Source organism: Lagopus muta, chromosome 9 (assembly GCF_023343835.1).
Source record: "Lagopus muta isolate bLagMut1 chromosome 9, bLagMut1 primary, whole genome shotgun sequence".
Classification (NCBI taxonomy): Eukaryota; Metazoa; Chordata; class Aves; order Galliformes; family Phasianidae; genus Lagopus; species Lagopus muta.
Window position 1 is genome coordinate 4,039,461 of NC_064441.1, and position 22,632 is coordinate 4,062,092.

General features: G+C 42.8%; 3 protein-coding genes across 6 annotated transcripts in view; 2 read left to right on the forward strand and 1 right to left on the reverse strand.

Moving 5' to 3' along the window:
• MYNN (myoneurin) lies at positions 1-10,352 on the forward strand. Its single transcript, XM_048954852.1, has 8 exons — positions 1-68; positions 416-709; positions 1,925-2,724; positions 4,225-4,384; positions 5,243-5,421; positions 5,703-5,786; positions 6,204-6,290; positions 6,611-10,352. Exons 2-8 carry the CDS (start codon positions 444-446, stop codon positions 6,877-6,879), a joined length of 1,845 nt encoding a protein of 614 aa, XP_048810809.1. The 5' UTR covers positions 1-68; positions 416-443; the 3' UTR covers positions 6,880-10,352.
• The window catches only part of LRRC34 (leucine rich repeat containing 34), a 21,455-nt gene continuing 5,857 nt past the window's right edge, over positions 7,035-22,632 (reverse strand). The window contains exons 1-12 of one of the 4 annotated variants that reach the window (XM_048954871.1): positions 20,927-20,961; positions 19,910-20,032; positions 18,955-19,079; positions 18,684-18,748; positions 17,926-18,009; positions 16,995-17,123; positions 15,433-15,528; positions 13,806-13,960; positions 13,556-13,711; positions 12,342-12,468; positions 12,023-12,227; positions 7,035-9,829 (exon numbers count right to left, since the gene is read on the reverse strand). In XM_048954871.1, coding sequence (XP_048810828.1) covers positions 12,024-12,227; positions 12,342-12,468; positions 13,556-13,711; positions 13,806-13,960; positions 15,433-15,528; positions 16,995-17,123; positions 17,926-18,009; positions 18,684-18,748; positions 18,955-19,079; positions 19,910-20,032; positions 20,927-20,946 — 1,284 coding nt within the window. In that variant the 5' untranslated portion in view covers positions 20,947-20,961 and the 3' untranslated portion in view covers positions 7,035-9,829; position 12,023. Of the gene's footprint in view, positions 9,830-12,022; positions 12,228-12,341; positions 12,469-13,555; positions 13,712-13,805; positions 13,961-15,432; positions 15,529-16,994; positions 17,124-17,925; positions 18,010-18,683; positions 18,749-18,954; positions 19,080-19,909; positions 20,033-20,463; positions 20,962-22,632 lie in introns of those variants that run through there. The other 3 variants (XM_048954868.1, XM_048954869.1, XM_048954867.1) reach the window with 3 other exon arrangements.
• Positions 21,470-22,632, forward strand: part of LRRIQ4 (leucine rich repeats and IQ motif containing 4) — a 6,913-nt gene continuing 5,750 nt past the window's right edge. Inside the window, exon 1 of the mRNA XM_048954864.1 lies at positions 21,470-22,566. Within this exon, the coding sequence (XP_048810821.1) occupies positions 21,481-22,566 (1,086 nt within the window). The 5' untranslated portion in view covers positions 21,470-21,480. The remainder of the gene's footprint in view (positions 22,567-22,632) is intronic.

Below are 22,632 nucleotides of genomic sequence, written 5' to 3' on the forward strand. Positions count from 1 at the left end.
CGGCGCGCGTGGCGTCACCGCAACATGGCGGCCTGAGGCGGGGGCGCCGCTCCGCCGCTTCTCCGCAGGTGCGTGGGACGCCGCTCCGCGCCCGCAGCGGAACCGCGGGATCGGGGCGGGCGGACGGCGCTCGGACGGCCGGGGCCGGGACGGCGCCGCGGGCGGGAGGCCCGTCGCGGGGCTGGGCGTGGGGGGGCTCGCACGGCTCCCGCTGCCGCGGCTCCCGGGCTCTGGCGGCGGATCGACCCCGCGGTCAGCGCTCCCGCGGGTGCGGGACCGTGCCGCACGTCGGAGGCGCCGCATTAGCGCTGCGCCGCGGCCATCGTGAGCGCCGAGCCCTTTGCAGTCGTTAATTCGCCCCGTTAGGGGGTGGAAGCGGAATCCCGCAGGTAAACCCGTCGCTTTCCTCTGGCAGGACGGGCAGGCCGCGTCTCGCTCTCGCCATGCAGTACTCCCACCACTGCGAGCACCTCCTGGAGCGGCTGAACAAGCAGCGCGAGGCCGGCTTCCTCTGCGATTGCACTGTGGTCATCGGAGAGTGCCAGTTCAAGGCGCACCGCAACGTGCTCGCCTCCTTCAGCGAGTTCTTCGGCGCCTTCTACAGGGACGCGACCGACAGCACCGTCGTTTTGGATCAGACTCAAGTGAAGGCTGATGGATTCCAAAAGCTCCTGGAATTCATTTATACGGGAAACTTAAACCTTGACAGGTAATACGTGCTGCCAAAGGGGGAAGGCGATCGGGAAGTGCGCTGTTAGGGCAGCGCTGGGCTTCGTGCTCTTGTAATGCGTTCAGGAGGAACAAATAACAGCGGACGAGATGCACACTGACAACTGGAGGTGGGCTGTTTGCATGCTTTACAACAGCACGTGAGTGCCACAACTGAAGCGTTCCCCGATATTTTGCTGATAGTTTCAGTCTATTTGAGTCTTTCTGTCTGGCTCCAGAAGGATGAAACCTCATGTGGGTACGGCAGGACAGAGGGACGGCTGTGTTCCTTCTGACATCGGGTTGTAGGAGCCCGTTTTTGCAGTGAGTGGAGGAGACTGAAGCCTGAGGAGCAGATGAGTGTCAGCGCTGATTAAAGAGGTGTTTGGTGGAGTTTTTGTTTGGTAGAGTTTACAAGGTCTGTTGTTCCAAAGCAAAGTTCCTTTTGGCAAAGCAGTCAGGTGCAGGAAAAGCTTTTTCCGTGGGCTGATTTTGTGCATGTTGTGTTACTTTGTGTGCAATGAGGATTCCTTGTAGCGTACTGCTCTCACAGGGAAGGAAAGTATCTCTCAAGTGTGATTGCATCCAAGTATGTAGCCCAGAAGTGTAACTGCTTTTGCAACACCTGGTTCTAAGAGCACTTTAATACATCTTCCTTGTTATTGATACCTGAAAACTTCTATTTGATGGCTGAGTGCACAGACGCGGGGCGTTTGCTTTTCTTTAGGATTAGCTGCAACTATTAACACTAGCAAAGCAATGTACACAGCTATGTCTTAAGGTTGGCAATTTATGGCTTGCAAATTATGAAGTGTGCAGCATTCTTGGTGGGGCTACAGCAGGAGAGTTTCTGGATTCATTCTGAGCAGTTGAGGTCTGTGGAGGAAGTGGGATGTGAAAGCTCTGTTCTCACCCAGGAGAATTATTTGATAAACGATGACAGCAAGGTCTGACAGCGTGTCCCCATCATTTTGTATTGTGACCCTCAGGTGGCTGCCACAGCTTCTGCAGTTCTGTTGTGATGAGTGCATGAGTGAAACCAGGAGGGTTCACTTAGAGCTCAGTGCTAATATAATGCAAGATACTAAGCCAGCTGTCTTATTTTCTCTAGCAGCGTAGCTTTTCTTAGCTCTGCTGTTTGCATTTAACAGAATTGGTACAGAAGGAGTTTTTGCTTTGTCCAGAATATCGTCACCAAAGTCTGGTTTTCTTGCAGCTGGAATGTTAAGGAAATTCACCAGGCTGCTGACTATCTCAGAGTAGAAGAAGTGGTCACCAAATGCAAAATAAAGATGGAAGACTTTGCGTTTATTGCTAATCCCTCTTCTACAGAGACATCCAGCATCACTGGAAACATTGAAATGAACCAGCAGGCCTGCCTCCTGACCCTGCGAGATTACAATGATCGGGAGAAGCCAGATATTCCTCCTGCAGAGTTGGTTCAACCTCAAGCAAAGAAATCGGCTTTAGAAAAGAAGTCTGCTCAAACCAAAAAGCGAAAAAAGAATTTCAGCTCCCCAAAAAGTGTGCAGAATAAATCAATACAATACCAGAACGATGTGACTGAGAACACATCCATTGAAATGTTTTTGGATGCAAATAAGCTGGCAGCACAGATAACAGAGCAGGCTGCCCAGGGCAGTGATAGCTCTGAACTGCAGCTGGCAGCCGTGGTGGAAAACGAAACGTTGGCAGCACAGGATATTTTAGTTCAGACTATTGCAGCAAAACAAAAACAGGGAAAGCCTCAGCAAAGCTGTGCACTGAAGGAGCACTGCATGTCTAACATAGCCAGCGAAAAGAACGCTTACCAGCTGGAAAGTTCAGAAGAGCTTGACCAGAAGTACTCCAAAGCAAAACCAGTGTGCAACACGTGTGGAAAAGTCTTCTCAGAAGCCAGCAGCCTCCGTCGCCACATGAGGATACACAAAGGAGTGAAACCTTATGTGTGCCAGCTTTGTGGGAAGGCGTTCACGCAGTGCAATCAGCTGAAAACACATGTAAGAACTCACACAGGTAAGCTGTGGGCTTTGTCTTCCTGAGTTGTGTAATAGCAGCATGTGGATACAGCACTAAAAAGATCTTTGCAATTTGGTTTTTCAGTACAGAATCACAGTTCCCACTCTGAAAATCTGAAAGAGACTGGCTTAGTCTGAGCATCTTGATTCCTGCAAAGATGCAGAAGGGCTGGCTGCCCTTAGCTCTGTAAAGTGATTACATGGAATTGAGCACCAGAAACTATTGCCTGTAGAGCATGAAAAGCTCACAGTGCCGGATACCAGAATTTCTCTTGCTATTTTTGAATTCTGACATATATTTGATTACAAAGGTGGAAAAAGAACCTTGCTTGTTTTTTTCTAAGTTATTCCCTAGAGAAGGAAGACTTAATACTGGTTTAGTTCTTTCTTTAGTCTGATCCAGCAGAGCTGTTCTGCTTTGGCTTTTGCTGCTGTACTTAACCCAGTGAGCAGCAGAGGGACACTGTTTGCATAGTTTTCTTCCTTTTATAGCTGGCATTCAGAACTCAGAGGTAACAGTGAAAGAGATTACAGTTGTTTACTTTTGCTCTTTTATGGAAAACGGTGAGCAGAGATCAGCAGTGGAGCTGCTTTCCAGCAAGCAGAGAAGATGCAGAAGAGGTGAAGGAGTTGTTGAGGTACAGCTGCAGAAGAACACTGTGCTCATTCAGTAACCAAGAGAGAGGATTTCATATATTACCAGCTACTGGCAAACCAAAGATTGATATGCAAGATGAAGCTTGGGTGCAGTATTCCAGGACAGTGTTCTGGCAGGAATGTTAGCTGCTCTTTTGAGGTGCTGCTATTGAAATTTTTGCATGTATAAGCAGGGGATCTCACTGTGCTGGTTGCTAGATGGCAGGTGAGATGCTAGAACTTTGATTTTTTTGAAGTTTTTATGTGAACAATATGCTTAATAATTGTTCTTAGTTTGATTGTGCACTGCTGGGGCAGCCTCTTTTATGCTGTTGTCTGAGTCACACAGTCCATTTGATGAGACTGTACTGATCAGTCAGAAATCCCAAGCAGTTGAAGAAGTGCATGTGGCATTCTACAGCAAACACTCAGGAGACATTCATGAACACTAGAGAGAACACTGAAGAATTTCTGAGATCACTGAAGACTCCTTGCTGTTTTACAGGCAAGAAGAAGCACATGATTTAGAGGTTGTTCATCTCAAATACTCAGAATAGTGAATAGATATATAACCAGCAAAAAAGCCTGAAAAGGTAGCAATAGCTCTCTCAAAATGTGGAGGAAGTGGCTTTATTAAGAGGTAATAACTATTACCTATTCTTCTTAAATGTTAGTACGTTCATAAATAGTGTGTTATCTGCTGTTTTCCTGGCACATCCCACCTCAGCAGACGGGTTACAGGATGTTGCAAGATGTTATTTGTGAGAAGAGTTAGAACAGACACTTGAGCTTTGGTCAGGTAATGGATTGGAAAGCTTCCTTACGTAAATGCAGACAGTACAAAGGTTTTGTTCTTTGCTAGGAGAGAAGCCATACAAATGTGAGCTGTGTGACAAAGGCTTTGCTCAGAAGTGCCAGTTGGTGTTCCACAGTCGGATGCATCACGGAGAAGAGAAACCATACAAATGTGATGTGTGCAATCTGCAATTTGCAACTTCAAGCAATCTGAAGATTCATGCCAGGTAGGCAGAAGTGAGATCCTGAAGATGTTTATCCATACATTTATTTAAACAGAATGATTAACTCTGGTGTTAGCAGGAGTCACGTGTTCACAGAACTTGGTCATTTCTGCATGTTTTATCTTGGGTCTTGCTTCACCCTGTGTAATAAATTGTGTATCTGTGTAGTCACTCATTAGGGTTTTGATTTACACATTTTATGAGTTTATGAACGTTACAATGTATGTACTGGTATCCTTATGGCAATGGTGGCTGTTTTGTTTTGTTTTTAATTGTCTGTAGTACTTGTAGAGGAAAGAGGATCTTGATAGGACGTGCTACAAAGTGGGTCTCTCTGCTGACTGCAGCCTGAATGGAGCTTTTGCATTTTTGGCAGGAGTACAAATTATGTTTCCTTGTTAGGAGGTCATTGTTCTGTCCTTAGGAGGAAGTTTTTCACCCAGAGGGTGGTGAGGCACTGGAACAGGTTGCCCAAGGAGGCTGTGGATGCCCCATCCCTGCAGGCATTCAAGGCCAGGCTGGATGTGGCTCTGGGCAGCCTGGGCTGCTGGTTGGTGACCTGCACACAGCAGGGGGTTGGAACTGGATGAGCACTGTGGTCCTTTTCAACCCAGGCCATTCTATGATTCTATGAAGTAAGGAGGAAGAAGGAATGAAGAAGGAATCACTGATGCGCTCATTCCCAGTGAATCTCCCTCAGTGAGAAGCTGTGGACTCAAAATCAGCTCCCAATTGATGAGGTGTTTTAGTTCACAGAACACCACTGTGAGGAGAAAGCAGAAGAAACTTGAGGAAAATCACTTAACAGTGAGGGTGACTTCCCTTTGTGCCAGCAGACCACTGATGTCTGTTTGTTCCCAGGAAGCACAGTGGTGAGAAGCCCTACGTGTGCGATCGCTGCGGGCAGCGCTTTGCTCAGGCCAGCACGCTCACCTACCACGTGCGTCGCCACACCGGGGAGAAGCCTTACGTGTGTGACACCTGTGGAAAAGCCTTTGCTGTCTCAAGTTCTCTCATCACCCATTCCCGAAAACACACAGGTAAGGGGAGACCTTGCATGGAGATACCCAACCAGGCCTGGCAGGAGATGGCTGCTGCAGAGGGGTTGGGGATGGGTAATGAGGAGGAAGTCAGCATTGGGAGGAGCTGGGGGTCACCTCTGGTGTTCTCAACCAGTTCTTTTCTCGTGTTCTTTCTCTTTGACTCTGGTTTAGGGAGCTCTTTCTCCCATTGGATATTATCTGTTTCATTTTAATTTGTTCTTTATACTGTATATTCTGGTTTATATGTTGAAATAACAAACTCCTTGTGTTTACTTTAGGAGAGAAGCCATATATCTGTGGCATCTGTGGAAAGAGTTTTATTTCCTCTGGAGAACTCAATAAACATTTTCGGTCCCATACAGGTCAGTTTCCAGACAGGCTGCTTCCTGCACAATAAATAAGATTCTACTTCTTCCCTTTTGCCTATAAAATACACCATATTGTGCTGCACTTAAAAGTAGTAGTTTCTTAATGTATGTATTTCAGCATGAAAATAATTTAAAGAAAATGTCTGTGACTTTTTTAATTGCCTATTTCAGACATTTCAGTCTGCATGTAACAGTGCAAGTGTTGATGTAAGGGCTTTACCTCAAGCATTGAGGCTTTTTTTGTTTTAATCTACTGTTCTGGAAACAATCTTATTCTGAATAATGGCACAGACAAAACAGCTTGCAGTTATTATGATGCATTTTTAAAATACAACTTAGAAATCCATTATCCTGTGTCAGCAACTGCATCTTCTTTCACTTTTAACATTATTCTGTCAAACTTTTTTTCAGGTGAAAGACCATTCATTTGTGAACTGTGTGGAAATTCTTACACAGATATAAAAAACCTTAAGAAGCACAAAACAAAAGTTCACACAGGTAAGCTCCTTGTGTAAAGAAAGGTTCAGAAGCAGCATCAACTATTGACTTGTCATCAACAGTCATCATCAACATGTCATCAACATCAACAAATTTGTCTGTTCATTTTTACTCCTCCATGTAAGGACACTTCAGCTGTCTTTCTCTTGTAGAGTTTTGCCATCTGTTGCAAGACTTCTAATAGCAGTTGCTCATGCTCTCTGGAAACAAGTCCTCCTTAGCTCTTGCTAATAACAATTCCTGCATCATTTGCTAACTTTTTCTATATGCTAATTGCTGGGGAAAATAAATGATTGGGAAATCATTTTTTTTTTTGCCAGGATCTGAAACTCCCCCTGATTGCAATACACTTGATAATTCTTTCAATGATCAAGAATCCCTTCAGAGTCAGAAGAGTCCTTTATCAGAGTCTGTAGATGTGAAACCCTCTGAGATGTCTTTGCCGCTTCCTCTTCCCATTGGTACTGAAGACCATCAGATGCTTCTTCCTGTGGCAGGCAGTCAGTCCCCATCATCAGAAACATTACTGAGATCTGCTGTGACTGGATATTCAGAACCTCAGTTCATTTTCTTGCAGCAATTATACTGACACTGTAGAGCCAGCAAAGAAATCCAGCAGTCAACTCGCATACCTTTGGTAAAGATGAACGTAATCAATCAAGCAGTCACTTCTTGAATTTTCTTGGGTTTTTTTTTTCTTTCTGTAAAGGCAGTTGTGAGCTGTTTCCATTGTACTATGCTGTCTTTTGTTTTGTTTTGTTTTTTTCCTCACTGTTGAATTGTGCTAATGTACAATCAACCTTCTGTTTGCAATTAACACTTCCAGGAGTTACATGTTTTCCAGCAATGCCTGCCTTAAGTATTCTCTGTTAAATACTCTAATGCATTTTGGAGATCTCCTGCTATGTTCCTGTCCATCTGGTGTGTGACAGCATCACCTGAGCACTGGAGCAGGTAGCCAGGAGAGGTTGCTGGAGTCCCCTTGCTTGGGGATCTTCAAAAGCTGCTAGGATGTGGTCCTAGGCAACATGCTGTTTGTTTGTTTTTAAGGGAAAGTCATGATCTGAATGTGCTAAAGAGCTTCCTGAGGTCCTGTAATGATATGTGATGGCAGGTAGGCCAGTGCTCAGTCAAGGTCCTCTCAAAGAATTACTGCTGTCTGGGAGAAGCAGTCCATCTTCAGCTGAAGTCTGACCAGAGGGACAGAAAGCTTTGTGTTCATGTCCCTGATGGGGCAAGTAAAGGAGAGTTTCTTTAGCATGATAACCCAGAGAGTTCTAATGGCATAGGTACTACTGTGTATTCTTTCCAAGAAGTCACTCGTTTTTGAAGTGAATCCAGTGTTGTAACTTGTCCAAGATTTTTTTTCATATGTCTGAAATGTCCCGAATTTGGCACAAGCAGCAGCATTTGCTCACCAGAAGAGCTAGAACATGGATGTTGTAGATGAGGTGAAAAGATGCATTGACTGAACTGTGATGTGTGATCCATAGCTTCATAATGATCATTTCTGTGCTTCTTGTGGTGCTGGTCAGTAGGTACAAAAGAAGAAACAAATGCAGCCCTTCACTGTGAAAATACTGCATGACTGCTATTGAGGGGGCATTGAGGAAGAATACAACAGGGCAGATTAACATTCTCCCAAGCAGGGATTTGTTTCAACTGAAGTATTTATGTATTAATTTACCTTTCGTGTTGCACAGTAACTGTAATTGGTATCTAGCAAGACTCTTGCAAAGGTATATTTTACTATTAGCAATTTATATTTTTTTTTAACAAAGCATTTTTAGGTTCTCTGTAGGATCATTAAAGACTGGTTAAGAGTAGGAGTACCTTTTTTTATGCTCCATTTTGCCAGTTTGTGCCATTAACATGATAGAAGTGTTACCTAAGTAATCATCAAACAGTAAGGAAGCAGTCTTACGACTGTGCCACAAATAGATCTAAAGATATCACTTGTTGGTTATTTCTTTGGTGCTAGCATTTTATTCCCACTGATGCCTTGTGTCCAGACATTGATAAATAGAAGGGCATAGGAGATACCTCTTAACTAACTGTGTTCTACATGGAGTAAAAATTAATCTGCCCCTTAATTAAACAGCCTTGTGAAAAAGTTCTTGGAGGATTTCATTTACATGTTCTGCAGATGGTCCCTTGACTCCTGAGCATGACTACAGATTTTTTTCCTCCACATTTGTACTTGTGAAGTAACAGATCTTTCATTTCTTTGTGTTGGTCATCTTGGTATGGGGCACGGTTAGAACTCTGCTTCTTGATCATGTTTTAAGTCATAAGATATGGCCAATTTAATGATAAAATCTACCACAGGCAGCATGGAGTGGCCCAGGAACAGTTGAATGCAGGCATTTTTCACTTTGTTTGCTAACTACTGCCATACTTCTTGGCATTTAATTTCTTTGCTTATCCATCCTGCACCATTTATGTACAGCTGATGCCCTTCATAAGGCTGGCACAAGGCAATAGATGAAGTTCTCAGATTTTGTTTGGCAGTTCCCTACTACTGCTTCTCCCGTGGCTTTTTCTTCTTCCAAGTTGCTGTTGTTGATTAGGAGCTGAATGATTCTGTAGCCAACTAGCATTCAAGAACCACAAAGAGCAGAATCCTGATTCCATTTAACAAAGTGAACGCTGTACCTTGCTCTAAGATTCCTCTTTCACTTTCTGAATACAGAGGAAGAGTCTTGGCATAGACATAGACTTAGCCATGAGTATTGACAAAGTGCAGCACCGTATGCTTGCTAAATTTCATGTTTAACCAACTCTGGAAGATAAACTAATGATACACTGTTGTTATCTGAGGATTAATGTAAAATGCAGAATAAAGGACAAGAGCTGTTTTGCTCTAGGAAGAAGTAACTACATTCCTACTTAGAAAATGCATTCCATACCAGTGTTTGTTTGGACTGTTTTTATATTTCTACAATAATAGCTTATTGCTGTATTCTTAGATTTTCAGACTTTTTAAAACAGTACTTAGATTTATACAGGATTTGTTTAGATGCTTATAACAGTACCACTTTCTTTCGTAGTCATTTAGTTTTCTTTATAGACAAGAAGATAATCATTATTTTTTACAAAACAACACTTTTAGCCTTTCTTAGTAGAATACACAGGCTGTAATTTTGACTTAGAGCAATAATTTAGTGAACTGCACTCTTCAGTCCTCATCTGAGAACCTCGATTCTTACCCTCATCTTTTGTGCAGATATCTCAGCTGCTGAGGTATGATCTCTATCAACGGTATTCATTTAATAGAATATAGATTTTAAATATATATAGAAAGAGACATATATTGAATTTGTAGGAGTGTTCAGGCTGGGTGCTCCAGGGCCTGAAGAAGCAGCTCTGTACGGTACCTTGTGCCAATAGATGCATGAAGTCAGCTGCACATTCATTCTTAGGCTTAAGGAGTTCATTTTGGAGGTACATGGTGTTTGACAATATTGGTAACTTCCTTCAGAGATGAATGGGGGAAACATGGAATTTTTGTAGGGATTCTTCTCATTCTTGAGACCTACCTGCAAAATGAAAGAGAATTTCAGTCCATCATTGGTAATTTACAGAAAATGACTTAATTTATCCGAGAAACATCATTGTTTCAGTAGCATTTCAGTTCTACCTGAACAGATTATTTGCAACTATAAATGTCTGAATCGGCCGTTTCAAATACTTATGTTAGAATAACTCCTCGTGTGGCATTTATCTGAATTGGTGCCTATCTGTAGGCACAGAGCATGAAAGTTTTCTTGAAACATATGGCTTAAGAAAAGTTGTCAACTACAGACAAATCCCTCATCTAGGATTTCAGGGCTGTGATTTCGGAGAGGATGTCGATAAGCCTTGCAGCAGAGTAAGGGTTAATGACTGATTTTTGGTTTAAATTATTTTTGAAGTATCTTTCATGTATATACAGCCTTTCCTCTGTTATTTGTATATAGCTCAACTCTCGATTTTATAATCTCCTGGGCAGGGAGTTGTACATATTTAGCCTGAAGTGTTTTATGTTAGACTTTAATAAACTTGTTTTGTACTTTTCCCTCACCTCGTGTCTGCTGTTTAGAACTGCAAGGGGGTAACAACAAAAGGAGGAGGGAAGCAGTCTAACATAACCACCACAGCACCCTGTCAGGAAGGTTGCCCTTTGCACAGCACAGCACACACTGCAGGACACTGCATACAACAAGGTTTACCACACTTCCTTGGCAGTAAGAAACACCTGATTTGTCTGATAAAAGATATTTTGCATCAGTTCAACCCGAATTAAACATTTTGTTTCTAGATGCAGTTTAATATAAACACTCTTATGTTAGTACTTTTATTTTCCTGCTGGTAAGGTTTGAGGATTGGAGGTTTGGTTTTTTGTTTGCTTACTTAGACTGCTTTGAAAGTTCACTGTTTCTGCTGAAGATGATAGTCACTCAACTCCAAATTTGTATTTTACCTACCTTATTTTTACTGAATAGTTCAACTGACAGAAGGTGGTATAAGGGCCAGAGCACTCAGCAGGGCTTCGTGGACCTGCACTGCACCACTGGCCTGCTGGATCAGTCATTTTCCTTCCCTTTACACTGGGGTCTAAATGCTGCCTTTCTGAAAGGTGCTTTGAGTTCTGGCAGCTGAAGAAATGATTTATGCTAGCATTTTCAAAAGTAGATTCCATTTATCCTTATAACAACCACATACTGCAAGTGAATCAAAATACTGTTCTGATAAAAGTAAAGAGTTTGCTCTTCAAGTTCCTGCATTACTGCAGCTAACTGCTTAAATTCATTGAACTTGTTTAACAAAATATAAAATATTTTTGGATAAACAACAAAAGCTTGCTTTCTCTTTTTCCTCAGTAATGGCATATAGAGCCTAGTAGTGACACATGGACTTACTCAGACTCCTAACTCTAACAGGAATCTTGTTCTACCACATATCTGATTTGCTCTCAAGCAAATCTGCTGCTCAGCAGCAGTCCTAAATGGAAGTTTGAGCTTTCTGTTTGTTTTAATCAACACGGTCTGCCTAGCTGCACTTCAGCCCACAGAGAGACAGTAGAAATTGCTGTGGGGAAACCTGGCTGCAGGAAGGGCAGCAGCAGCTGTTTCTCTGCAGCAGCCCAGGGGAAAAGGACACCATGGTCACAGTACTTGATCCATGGGCTCTGCTGCTGCTCTGATGCACTCCCTGCATCCTCTTTAAATAAGCACTTGGTAACTGCTGACCTGAGAAGGGCTCCCAAATAGAGCTGAGCAGTACAGCTGCTGGAAGCTCAGTTCATGCACTGCTGATGTTCAGAGTCTTCACACCACCTCCTGTCAGTGACTGCTATATTCTGCATTGCTGCTAAGAATACCTGCTGTCACTTGTAGTGTGTCACGCCATAGTGGAAGTTGTTCTTATCTCAGCACATCACTTACATGCATTCATCTGTCACCTGGCAACCAGGGAGCTCTACCCAACCATGGCACAGCAAAGGACACGCGTGCACAATAGTAATGACTACAGCAAAACAAACATGCTTTCATATTAATAGGCTTTTAATAGATTGGCCACTATTTAAAAACAAATTTTACACTTATTGGTTTGATATTTCATCTCTAATGCTATTTTAAAGTATTTCTAGACTCGTAGGGTAAAGACACTGAAGAAACAACCAGCAGCGTGTTTGATATCTGTTGTACTAGAAGACAGATGAAGTCTATGTGAGCACACCAAGATCCTACCTTAGAAACATTCTGAAACAGCTGCAATTGCCAGACTGGCATTAGCAGCAGCATTCTTCACCACCCCATAGCTTGGTGTCCAGTAGTAATGCTTTTTAAGGCCATGGGAGAGCTCTGCAAGGTGAACGTGCCCGTCCACTTCGTACGGTTCCACATCTGTGCAATCAGGTTTCAAGCGGCCTGCCTGAATTAATTCTGAAAATGCCTGAAATGAACGAAACAAGAAGCTGACATACAATATTTCACTTTGATTGTAAGGAAGGGCCTAGAAGATAAAACACGGTGGGCAAGCACTTGGTCACTTCAGTCCAGTACTCACCGTACAGGCGGCTTCATCAAAGTTGTTCCCCCAAATATAAATGTAGGAGAGTTCCACATTTATTTTTATTGCTTGTGAGAGAGCTGCCAGCCCTTTGCCACTTATATTGTTGCTCACTACTGACAACCTAATAAACAGAAAATAGTTATGCAAGCATGCTAAGCCACTGCATTCCCATATCTTAGCTAAAAGTCGGAGTTTTACTCAGTTAGACTTTATATAACTGTATGTATAATGAAATCTTCTATTTGTCATAATGTAGTAAGATATTTGTATCAAGCCCATTCCTATTAAAAATATTTGTCAGGTTGCTACAGGCAGGTTGGACTCTGGAACTGTACTGTGTCCCAAGGCACTGCCATGACTCACACAGCCAGGTTGCTCCCCATTCAGTTGTTCAGTGTCAGTGGCTTACTGTGTGGTGGCCACATCTCATCTTCTGTCTGCTCTGAAGCCCAGGCCTTGGCGCCTGGCCAGGTTAAGCTTTGATCTTTATTGTGCGGCAGTTATTTTTATATTGGTGAGCCTGGAAGGCTTTCAGAGGCACCCAGCAGCCACCACCTCCTCAGTCTGCTACTTAACACTCACGGCTTCAGGTAACACCTTTGATCAGCTTTATACCTCCTGCTGGTGCACGGCTTAATGCGTGCTACAGAATGCACACTGATGGACAGATTACAGCTCTTTTGGGTTCACCCGGAAGCTAACTTAAACAGAGGATTTTCTTAAGTGCTGAAGATCAGAATCAACAAATATAGAGCCTTAGCCTTCTATGGAATCTGCTTGGCTTAAAATTCTGAAGATGTACAGATCCTAGTTTGTTTATGCTTGTGCAACACAGGGACCTGTGCTTTAAAGGTGGATAAAGAACAATAAAGATCTAATAGCCTCTCTCCTGCTCCTCGAAATGAATGTAAAAATGACTGAGTCCCAGGTAAGATGCTTAGAACCATTGCAGAACCAATTTAACTTTCATCCTCACCCTTTCCCTCTCACCCTCCCACTCCTATGGCTAGGCAAATGAATTCCATACTGTCACTCATTTTTTCTTTCCTCAGCTGAACCAAGAAGTTTGGAGCTTTGTGTGTTTTCTGTTTTGACTGCTAATGTCAAAGCACAATTTTCACATCAGTTCAGTCATGGCAGAGTCTGAGTTTCTTATATTTGGAGTGTTTTTTGTCTGCAATCCCTGAGGAAGTTACTGAAATACTAACGCCTTAAGAGTCCTGTTGTACAAAGCCAAAGCTTCACTCAAGTAGATAGCTCCATCATCTTCTATTCGGTTTGAATTAAGATCTAGGATTTCCAGAGTTTGGTTCTGTTTCAGTAGTTCTCCCAAAAATTTCACATCCTCACGAGTTACTTTATTACTGAAAGAGATATGCATATATATATTTATAAAAGAGATACTAAGAAAATGAGCATCTAATGTCAGTCAGGGTTAGGTCCTGTACTAACTCTTACCAGCTAAGATCAAGGTATCTCAGGCTGCAGTTTTCATACAATGCCTCACACAGTCGCTCTACACCAAAGCTTTTAATTTCGTGCTTGCACAGATGTAGCTCCACAAGAGAAGAATTATTTTTCAGCATCAAAGCTATGTGGACTGTGGTCTCTTCCTAGAAGTAAACACTCATTTTTATTAAACTATACTTTAGGGTAAGATGTAGTCTTGCTTCAGTAAAAGACACGTACAACTGCTAACCCTGGTTGTCGGTGGTGGTCTATTTGTATGTTACAGCTTTGTATTGGAAATAGCCAGGCAGTGATGCACTATTACAACCAAAAAAAGTGAAAAATAACAGAATTATTTGCAGATTTGCAGTACTGTACATCCCTGTAAATATCAGGAGCATCAATGCTTGAATGACTTATCTTATTTCCTTCCCAGTCATTGCTTTAACAAAACTGTGGTTGGATCAGCTTTCACCAACATTAGAAGTATTTTGTCATGCCACTTATTTTATGAAAAGAGACATTGCTATGAAGAGAAACGTGCCCTGTCACCGTAAGACACTGTACATCTACTTTGAGGTTTTGTTTATTACAAAAATAACTGAATTAGGTCTTTGAGTCAATAATAAGGGAACAAGCCACAGGCCTCAGCAAATGACAGCAATGGCAAAGAGAAAGTTTCCCCCAGATACAGCCTAGGCCCTTATTTTCAATACCAGTGATGTAAATGGCCTTGTAAAACTGCAGATATGTAGATCAGACCCCTGTCTCAGTAGAGAAGAAGCTATCAGCTGTTTGAACTGTTGAAAACATCTCTGGGATATGGGAAGATCTGCTGGCTTTCACAACAATTCATTGTATTATCATGCAATTGGGAAAATAGAGTATGCACCTCATGCACCTGAAAACTGCTGACACTGGTGAAACAGCAGGAGCAATGAGGCACAGGAGCTGCATGCCTGCAAGGCAGAAGCTCTGGTGCATGTACATACCCAGTGCCAGGGTGCTGCCTACAGCAAACACTGCCTCACTGATCTCTCTTCAGTGCTCGACTGTTTTGGAAGCTCTTGTGTCTTTGTTTTGGATAGAAAACACATCATAGGTTTTACATTGATGAGGTTCATTCACTTGTTAAATTCAAGCTACAAGTCCACACAGTGAAACAAAACCATGGCACTGTGAATAAGGGATATTGTTAAGTGTGCCTTTCTTTAGGCTGCAGCCTCTGGCAATCGCCCATGCTCTGCTCAGATAAAAAGCAGTCTTTTGTCCTTCCCTCAGTTCCTGCTAAACAGCTTTTGTCCCTCACTTTGCTGAATGATGCACAAAACTCTCCAAGCGCTGGCAGCAAAATGAATATTTGGTTCAGTAATACCCAGCCATTTCCCTTTGCCCACTGCTTCATAAATACATACCTACCAAGAAAAATAAAACAAAACAAAATTAACCTTCCAGTTAAACAAGGGCAGCCCGAGGCTGCATAAAACTTGGGATCAGGAAGAAAATAAAGTATTCCCACAACCAATTATCACTTCAACAAAACCCAGAGTAGCCCAGATGTCAATAAACTTATCAGTAGTGACTTTGCTTGCGCTCCTCTCTTTGCCTGAGCTGGCACTGCAGTCTATTACCTTACCTCCTGGCTGTACAGCAATGGACGATTGAGGTTTATTGCTTTGACTGCCTTGTTCTGAGTCAGGACTGATGCTATTGCTATTAGACATTGTGTACCCTGCAAATGAAAACAGACAAGTCTTGTAGATAAACCTGTCCGGTGAACAGGTCAAGCTCTCGTATTACCATGACTTCTTGGAATGGATTGTCAGAAGATCAGAACCACTAGGGCAGGCTCTGGTTGGAAACAGTATTACTTCTGCCTCCTGTACCTTGGAGAAATACAAGTGCAGCCAGCAAGTGCCTGCTGGCACCAATGCAAATTTCTTGTAGAACAGCAGTGCAATGAGACTAAGAACTATAAACAGCTAGAAAACCCAGCAACTCAGAAAAAAAAAAAAAAGAAAAAGCAAATATGATGGATCTCCAAGAGACACTTGTCTGTTTCATTGATCCTTACATTGGTTTTCCTGATTTGAGAAGAAAAATCAACTTGGGAATGTTCCCTGCAATCTTCAGTACAAGTCTCATCTAACACTTCTCCACTAGGTAAATGCACACTACATGTGAATTAACATGGTACAGAACAGTCAGCCTAGAATACAGGCCAGTTTGGGATTTCTCTATTTCCTCATTTTGCTCACTAACTTCTGTTTATGTTTTTTTTCTGATTAGCCTTGTCTACATTGAAAGACATTTCATTTTAAAACAGAACTGTTAACTCTCTACCAATCATACAGAGATGAAGCATCCAGGTAAGTTTTACTTGGGCAACACTTCCCTTGTTTATGTACTGGTAACATCCTTCCCAGTTTCTGGAAGGCATTTCCCCCTTCCAGTCTGGGAGAAAGTTCTGTAATTCCACAAAACAAATATTATATAATAACATCTTCACCTGACCCCCAAATCTCTCCCTGCCTCCAGGTGACAGTCACACCTGTTATGTTACAGTCAAACTTATTCCTTGTGCCAGTTTCTATTCTCTATTTCCCCTTGAAGTTCAGGGGACTCCCAGCACTCAACTCCAGGAGGCAGCAAGTTATCTAAAATCGAGCTGGGGGCCTTTCTGCTCAACTCAGCACTGCCACACCTATGGCATCAACGAGCTGAGCTCCATGAGCAACAGAACTGTGAGGAGGATAACTTTCAAGTTTCATAGTACTGCGCACTTCAGAAGGAGAACACCACCTTTCTGCAGCATCACTTAGACAGGATTTGCATGCACACACAAATATATATATATTTACTATATATTTTATATATTCACTTAAAATATATGTGTATATATATACACACACATAAATAATGGGAACAGAAGAAACAATGCTGGAGCACATGAAAGCCAAGCACCTGAATTCCCAAGGGCAGTGGCTGCAATGTATCACTGGTTATGACCTCAGTGTTTTATACAACATGCCTTTCCAAGCACACACTACAATATTATGTAATGTGTTACCTCCAGCCATCATAAAATGCAAAACCAATGGCAACAGATGACACTTTCTCATAATCAAGCACTGCAGCACCTTTGTGATACTCCTGAAATAATTATTTCATTGCTGATGATTCTACTGATTCACTCACCACATCACAGTCTCCAAGATCTAACTTCTCTAAGGTGCAATTAACTTGTAGCATTGAAGCAAAGTACATTCCACCCTTATTGCCTATTTTGTTTCCAGTCAGTCTCAAATGCAGAAGAGTTTCATTGCTCTGGAACAAAATCAAAAGAAAAAGGTAAAATCATTTTCTTTCAATTCTCTTAATAAAAATATCACTGCCCTTTTTCCTGTGGATCCTGCTCATTGTCACACACAGACAAAAGGTCCCTCCAGAAAAACTGTGCCCAAGAGATAGCACTAAGCAGCTGAAAACAACCCAGGCAGGTATTTCTGCATTAACTGGCAATGCACAGTCCTATCATACAGTCTCAGCATTTCAGGCCTCTCAAATTTAGTTGAGATTAGAAGATTAGTTCAAAGACCACGAAGGAGGAAGGAAGAGCCCACGTGAGTCTCACTTCACAGACAAAACAAACCTTACATGCTAGCCTTGTTTCCTTGGGAAACCATGTTAAAAATAACAGACATTTTCATGCTGCTGTGAGGCAAAGCTTTGAAAACCCGTCTCAGGCATCTAGAATCAAGGCATTTGTTGACATTGAGGTACAGGCAAATTTCACACCCAAGTCTAAAAACTCATAACCTAAGGAAAACCTTGATGATGTTCTACACCCTACAGCACAACAACGCTTTTCACACAGAAAATTATCACACAGCTGTGATAATTAAGTACTAATGGCAGCACAGGGCTACTTTCTCTTGTGTGAAATCTGATTTCTGAAGTCTGCCTTGGGAAAACAAGCAGTCGCTGTGTTACAGCAAAGAGCTGAGCAGCAGAGGACAGAGGGCTCTTTCAGCCAGCTTTATGTTGGCAGGACAGCTCGTGCTGCTCATCAGAAGCAGAAAATATCAAGCAAGATGCCACTGTCTAAATCTCCTAGACGAATACTCACATGGAGAGCATTTGCTATCAGCTCAGCTCCACTCGTGCCAATATCGTTAAACATCAGGTTAAGGTATCGCAGAGTTGAGTTTTCCTTCAGAAGAAATAAAGCAGAAAGCAATGAGAATTGCTTCTATTGCACCCTGCACTTTTCAAAAAGGAGACATGCTATACATGCACTTACAACCTCTGTCCTGCATCACATTACAGGCAGCCCCTGATGTGGAAAATAAAGAATGCTAAAGTACATCAGATGAGTAAATCCTCACAGTCCTATGAGAGCCATTTAGGAGCCCAGGGGATCAAACAAGGCAGGTGAAGCTCAGATACAGACCTGCAGGTATTTTGTGAATGCACAGATGCTGAATTTACAGTCACTGTTTTTGATCTGCGTGCCAGTGCTTACAATTGTAAAAAGGCAGCATTAAAGTTTAGTAAGTTTAGACTCACAGAAAGGCTGAGAAGGGATAAAATACATAAAACAAAGGCCCTGGCACAATCCACGCTGCCATTACATCCTTCATTGAATTGAATGTTAGCTTAAAAACTCCTGGCTTACTGTCTTGCTCTTTCTTCAGACATCCTAATATATCTTATACTATCAGAAATTCAAAGACCACAATCTGAGATCCCAACAGGAGAGATTTGGATGCAAAAGTCAAATTAATGGAATTCTGCCAAACCAATGCAGTCTTGGTCTCCAATACACCACAGAAATATTACCATAGCCAAATAAACCACACTTCTGAAATAGAAACATTTTGGCACCTGGAGGAACGTTGCCACGTGCCTTACTCCAACATCAGTCAAATCATTATATCTCAGATCCAAACCTGAAAAAGATTGAGAATAATGAAAGAGGTGCATACCTACAATTAACTTATCTGTAAACAAAAAGAAATAAAGATGAACTAAACTGAAATGGAGATTGCTTGTGTTTTCTTTTATATTTCTTCTATTTTTTTGTGTGTGAAATTTGCTGCCCGGTGATAAACCAGCACAATATGAGCACTGACATCAGACATGTAAAGATACTTACCGGTGACACATACAGCACTGTGTAAGACAGGGGCAAGAACTTGAACATCTTCATCTGTCACTCTCTGCACAGGCACTAAGCGATTATTTCCAGCTATTTTTAATGTGATCCCTTTTGTCCGTCTGCTGTAACACAGAAGTGTAACCACATAAGAAGGAAAGCATTAGTAAAAAGAATTCTTTCTTCAGGTTAAGAGATGCATCCCTATTCACCCTCCCCAGTGTGCCTGCACATGGTCAGCTATCCATCTTGTTACTCTGAAGATACTGCACAGCTACACGACCACAAGTGCACAGAGAGCAGGAAGCAGAAAGACAAGAGAAGCAGAGATGAAAATAAAGAAGACTATCCCGGGGTAACCTCATCTGTTCCTTCTTTATCTGTTCTATCCTGCCCCAAAGGCAGAACAGCTGACCCAAACTACTGCCCAACCTTGTCTTCTCCTGTGTTCTCTCTCCAAAAGACAATCAACTCCAACCCCAGGTGCATCCCTGAGAGAAAGGTCTATCTGATCACAAAAGGAGAAGCCATTTTTGTGGTCAGCACCTTGCCAGGACTCACAGACAGTTCAGGAAAGCACTATCAGCTGGAAGCTAACTGGATGCAGCTGAGCCTTTTTAAACGGGAGCGAGAAATCAGGGAGTTAGGATGGCTGAATAGTGAGTTGGGCTTCTCTAAGGGATGTAAAGTTACCATTCTTCCCATTTTTCACTTTTTTGATTTTATTGCTTGTAAAGCTGCCCAGGAGGGATATACAGTTACAGACTTGCCAAGATGATGTCAGGATGAGTCAAACCAGAACTTCTGCAGTAAATGTTAAGTGCAATTTGTGCTCAAGCCTGAAACTCCACAAACTTTCCCACTGCTCCAATTCTTGTCCTACCATCTCGTTTAAGGAGTTCAGAAGTATCTGAAACATGAAGTATCTGAAACATGCTGATTGTTATTCTCTTACACATTATCACTTTTATCAGCTTCTTGAAGCACACGAGCAACAAAGTGATTTTCAGGTTGGCTCAGGTTTTGGCAAGTCTGCAAATACTGCTGATGAAGATCTGGAGGAACAGACATGACGTGCCTGAAAACAAAGCAAACAGTTACTGCATCGCCATAGCAGCCTAACAACGTTGCCATGGACCCAGTTCTGTTGTGCCAGGGGGTGTGCAACAGTAAAAATGGGTCCTGCTATGAAAAGAATTGCAGTTATCACAATAACTGAATGATGGACATACAAATGGAAAAAAGAAGGAAAAAACATGGCCCTGATGTGGCATCACAGAGAACATGAACAGCTAGAAGTAATGTTCATAAAGACAGGTCTCTTTCCCTTTTGTAAAAAGGGCAGCGTCCTGCAGTCTGTGATGAAAGTCGGTTCTGTGTGATGCTGCTATTTGAGAAAGCCCCAACAAGAAGCTTCGGGACGAATCCCAGCCTCACAGAGTGCTGCAAGACCCCCAGCAAACTGCCCTCCTGCCCTGCTCTGCCTGAGGCAGCCGTGTCTGAACTTACCAGCCAACATGAGACTGCCCTCCCCACATACATCCACACCGCTGAGCTGAGCCCATTACCACACAGCTGATGTCCAACGCAGGGTCTGGGCGCCCAACGGAGCAGGAGCCCCTCTGCTGCCCACCTCAGAGGGGAGGCCTGGTGCTGGGCAGGGCATCACACTTCCATGCTAACACCAGCCTCACTTATCCTTGCACTGTTTACTGAGTGCTCTGCCCACACCCTCCGAGGAGGTTTGGCACAAATCAGTGTGTTTACAGGGTTGTGTGCTTCAGAAGTGCACTTTCCACTCAGATCCTCCCCCTACCTCCCACATGACCCAAGGCTGAGCTGGGATCGCACGCTCCCATCGCCCCACAGGATGCTCACTCTTTACCACTGAAAGAACAAAAAAGAAACGCTGCTGTACAAAGCTTCAATGAGACCACAAAGCTTAGCGTGGCTCTCCCCACACCTCACTGACCTTTGATTCTTTCCCCTCATTCTGGTCACCCCTGATGTACCACAGGTTAGCAGCTTCCTCCTGACTGCAGCCCCCACTCCCTTCACTGTCAGCTCAAAGCTACCACCATTCACTCTCAGAGACAGCAGAGGTCAGCCAGGCCTTTCCATCTCTCACTCTTTTACAGTCCGCATTCTGCAATTAAAGGGCTATTGAATATCAGGTTCTGGTATCTCCCTGTTATAGAAGACCCCTTTTCTAAGAATCTTTGTAAATGAAGACCCACAGAAGTTGTATCATTCAGCCCCACTGACTTCACAAAGGCCACCCTCTGATTTGGCATTTTGGGGTTCTGGATTCAAAGTCACAGTCACACTTGTAGGTATTGCAGATGTTGACATCAAGGAATGTAAGCAGCTTTTGCAGGGGTACAACTGACAGTAGGTAGGACCTGTCCCTCAGTCTTAACTTCTTTCACTATTTATTTAGTGTTTGAGTACTGTTGATTTTTATGTATTTTTTTCTCTTCTGATATTTAAATATAAGAATTACAGATGGCTGAGTCTCAGCACAGCATGGAGCTCAGTACAAAGGACACTCATCACCCTAAAGGTGACCCCATTGGCTTTGAGGATAATCACGTTACGACTGCACAAGAAAAACCAATGAATGAAGTACCAGAGAATGAAGCTCTGATTCCCAGGCATGCCACAGATAGGATTTTTTTTATTGATTTAGCCAATAAGCAGCTGCAAATCATCCCACCTGAGGTCTTCAGTCTAGAGCATCTGGAAGAGCTGCACATGGAGAAGAACCTGATAGTGAACATCCCGAAAGAAATAAAACTCCTGAAGAACATGAAGGTTCTCTACTTGGATCACAATCACATAAGGGAAATATGTGAAGAGCTGGGGATGTTGAAAAGTATTCTGAGCTTAGATTTAAGTAACAACCCCCTCTCTTACAGTTCTCTGCAGGTAATCAGCAACCTGCAGTCCCTTCACCAGCTCAGGCTCTATCAAATAAACTTGCATGAAATCCCAGTGCAGATCTGCAAATACCTCCATCTCATTGAACTTCTTGGGCTTTCTGACAATCATCTACAGTGTCTGCCAAAAGAAACAGTGAACCTGAAAAAACTCAAGGAAATTTACCTCAAAAACAATAGATTTGACAAATTTCCCATCGAGCTTTGTAAAATTGTTGGTTTAGAAATAATAGATCTGGAACAAAATCTCATCAGTCACATCCCAGAAGAGATAGGCTCTCTGACAAACTTAGTTAAGCTATTTTTAGCTTTTAATAACTTATCTTCCATTCCTCCCACGCTGCAACACTGCCAGAAGCTGGCGGTGCTGGATCTGTCTCATAATCCCCTGCACAAGCTTCCCCCAGTTTGGAACAATCTCACTGAAAAGAGTGAACTCGGCCTGTCTGATAACAGCCTGGAGGAGCTGCCAGCCCAGACAGGCTCTTGGACATCACTTACCCATGTTTATCTGAGGAACACCGGGCTGCACAGAGTTCACCTGTCCTGCACCAGCCTAACCAGCGTCAGGGTGCTCGATCTGAGTGAAAACTGCTTTGATGAAATTCCCAAAGGAATATGCTCCATGAAAAACCTGGAGATATTGAACCTGGATGACAATCAAATACAGGAGGTATTTGTTCCTATCTTTTCATTCTTACTTCACTGAGACCTTCCTTTTGCAAAGTCTTACATTACA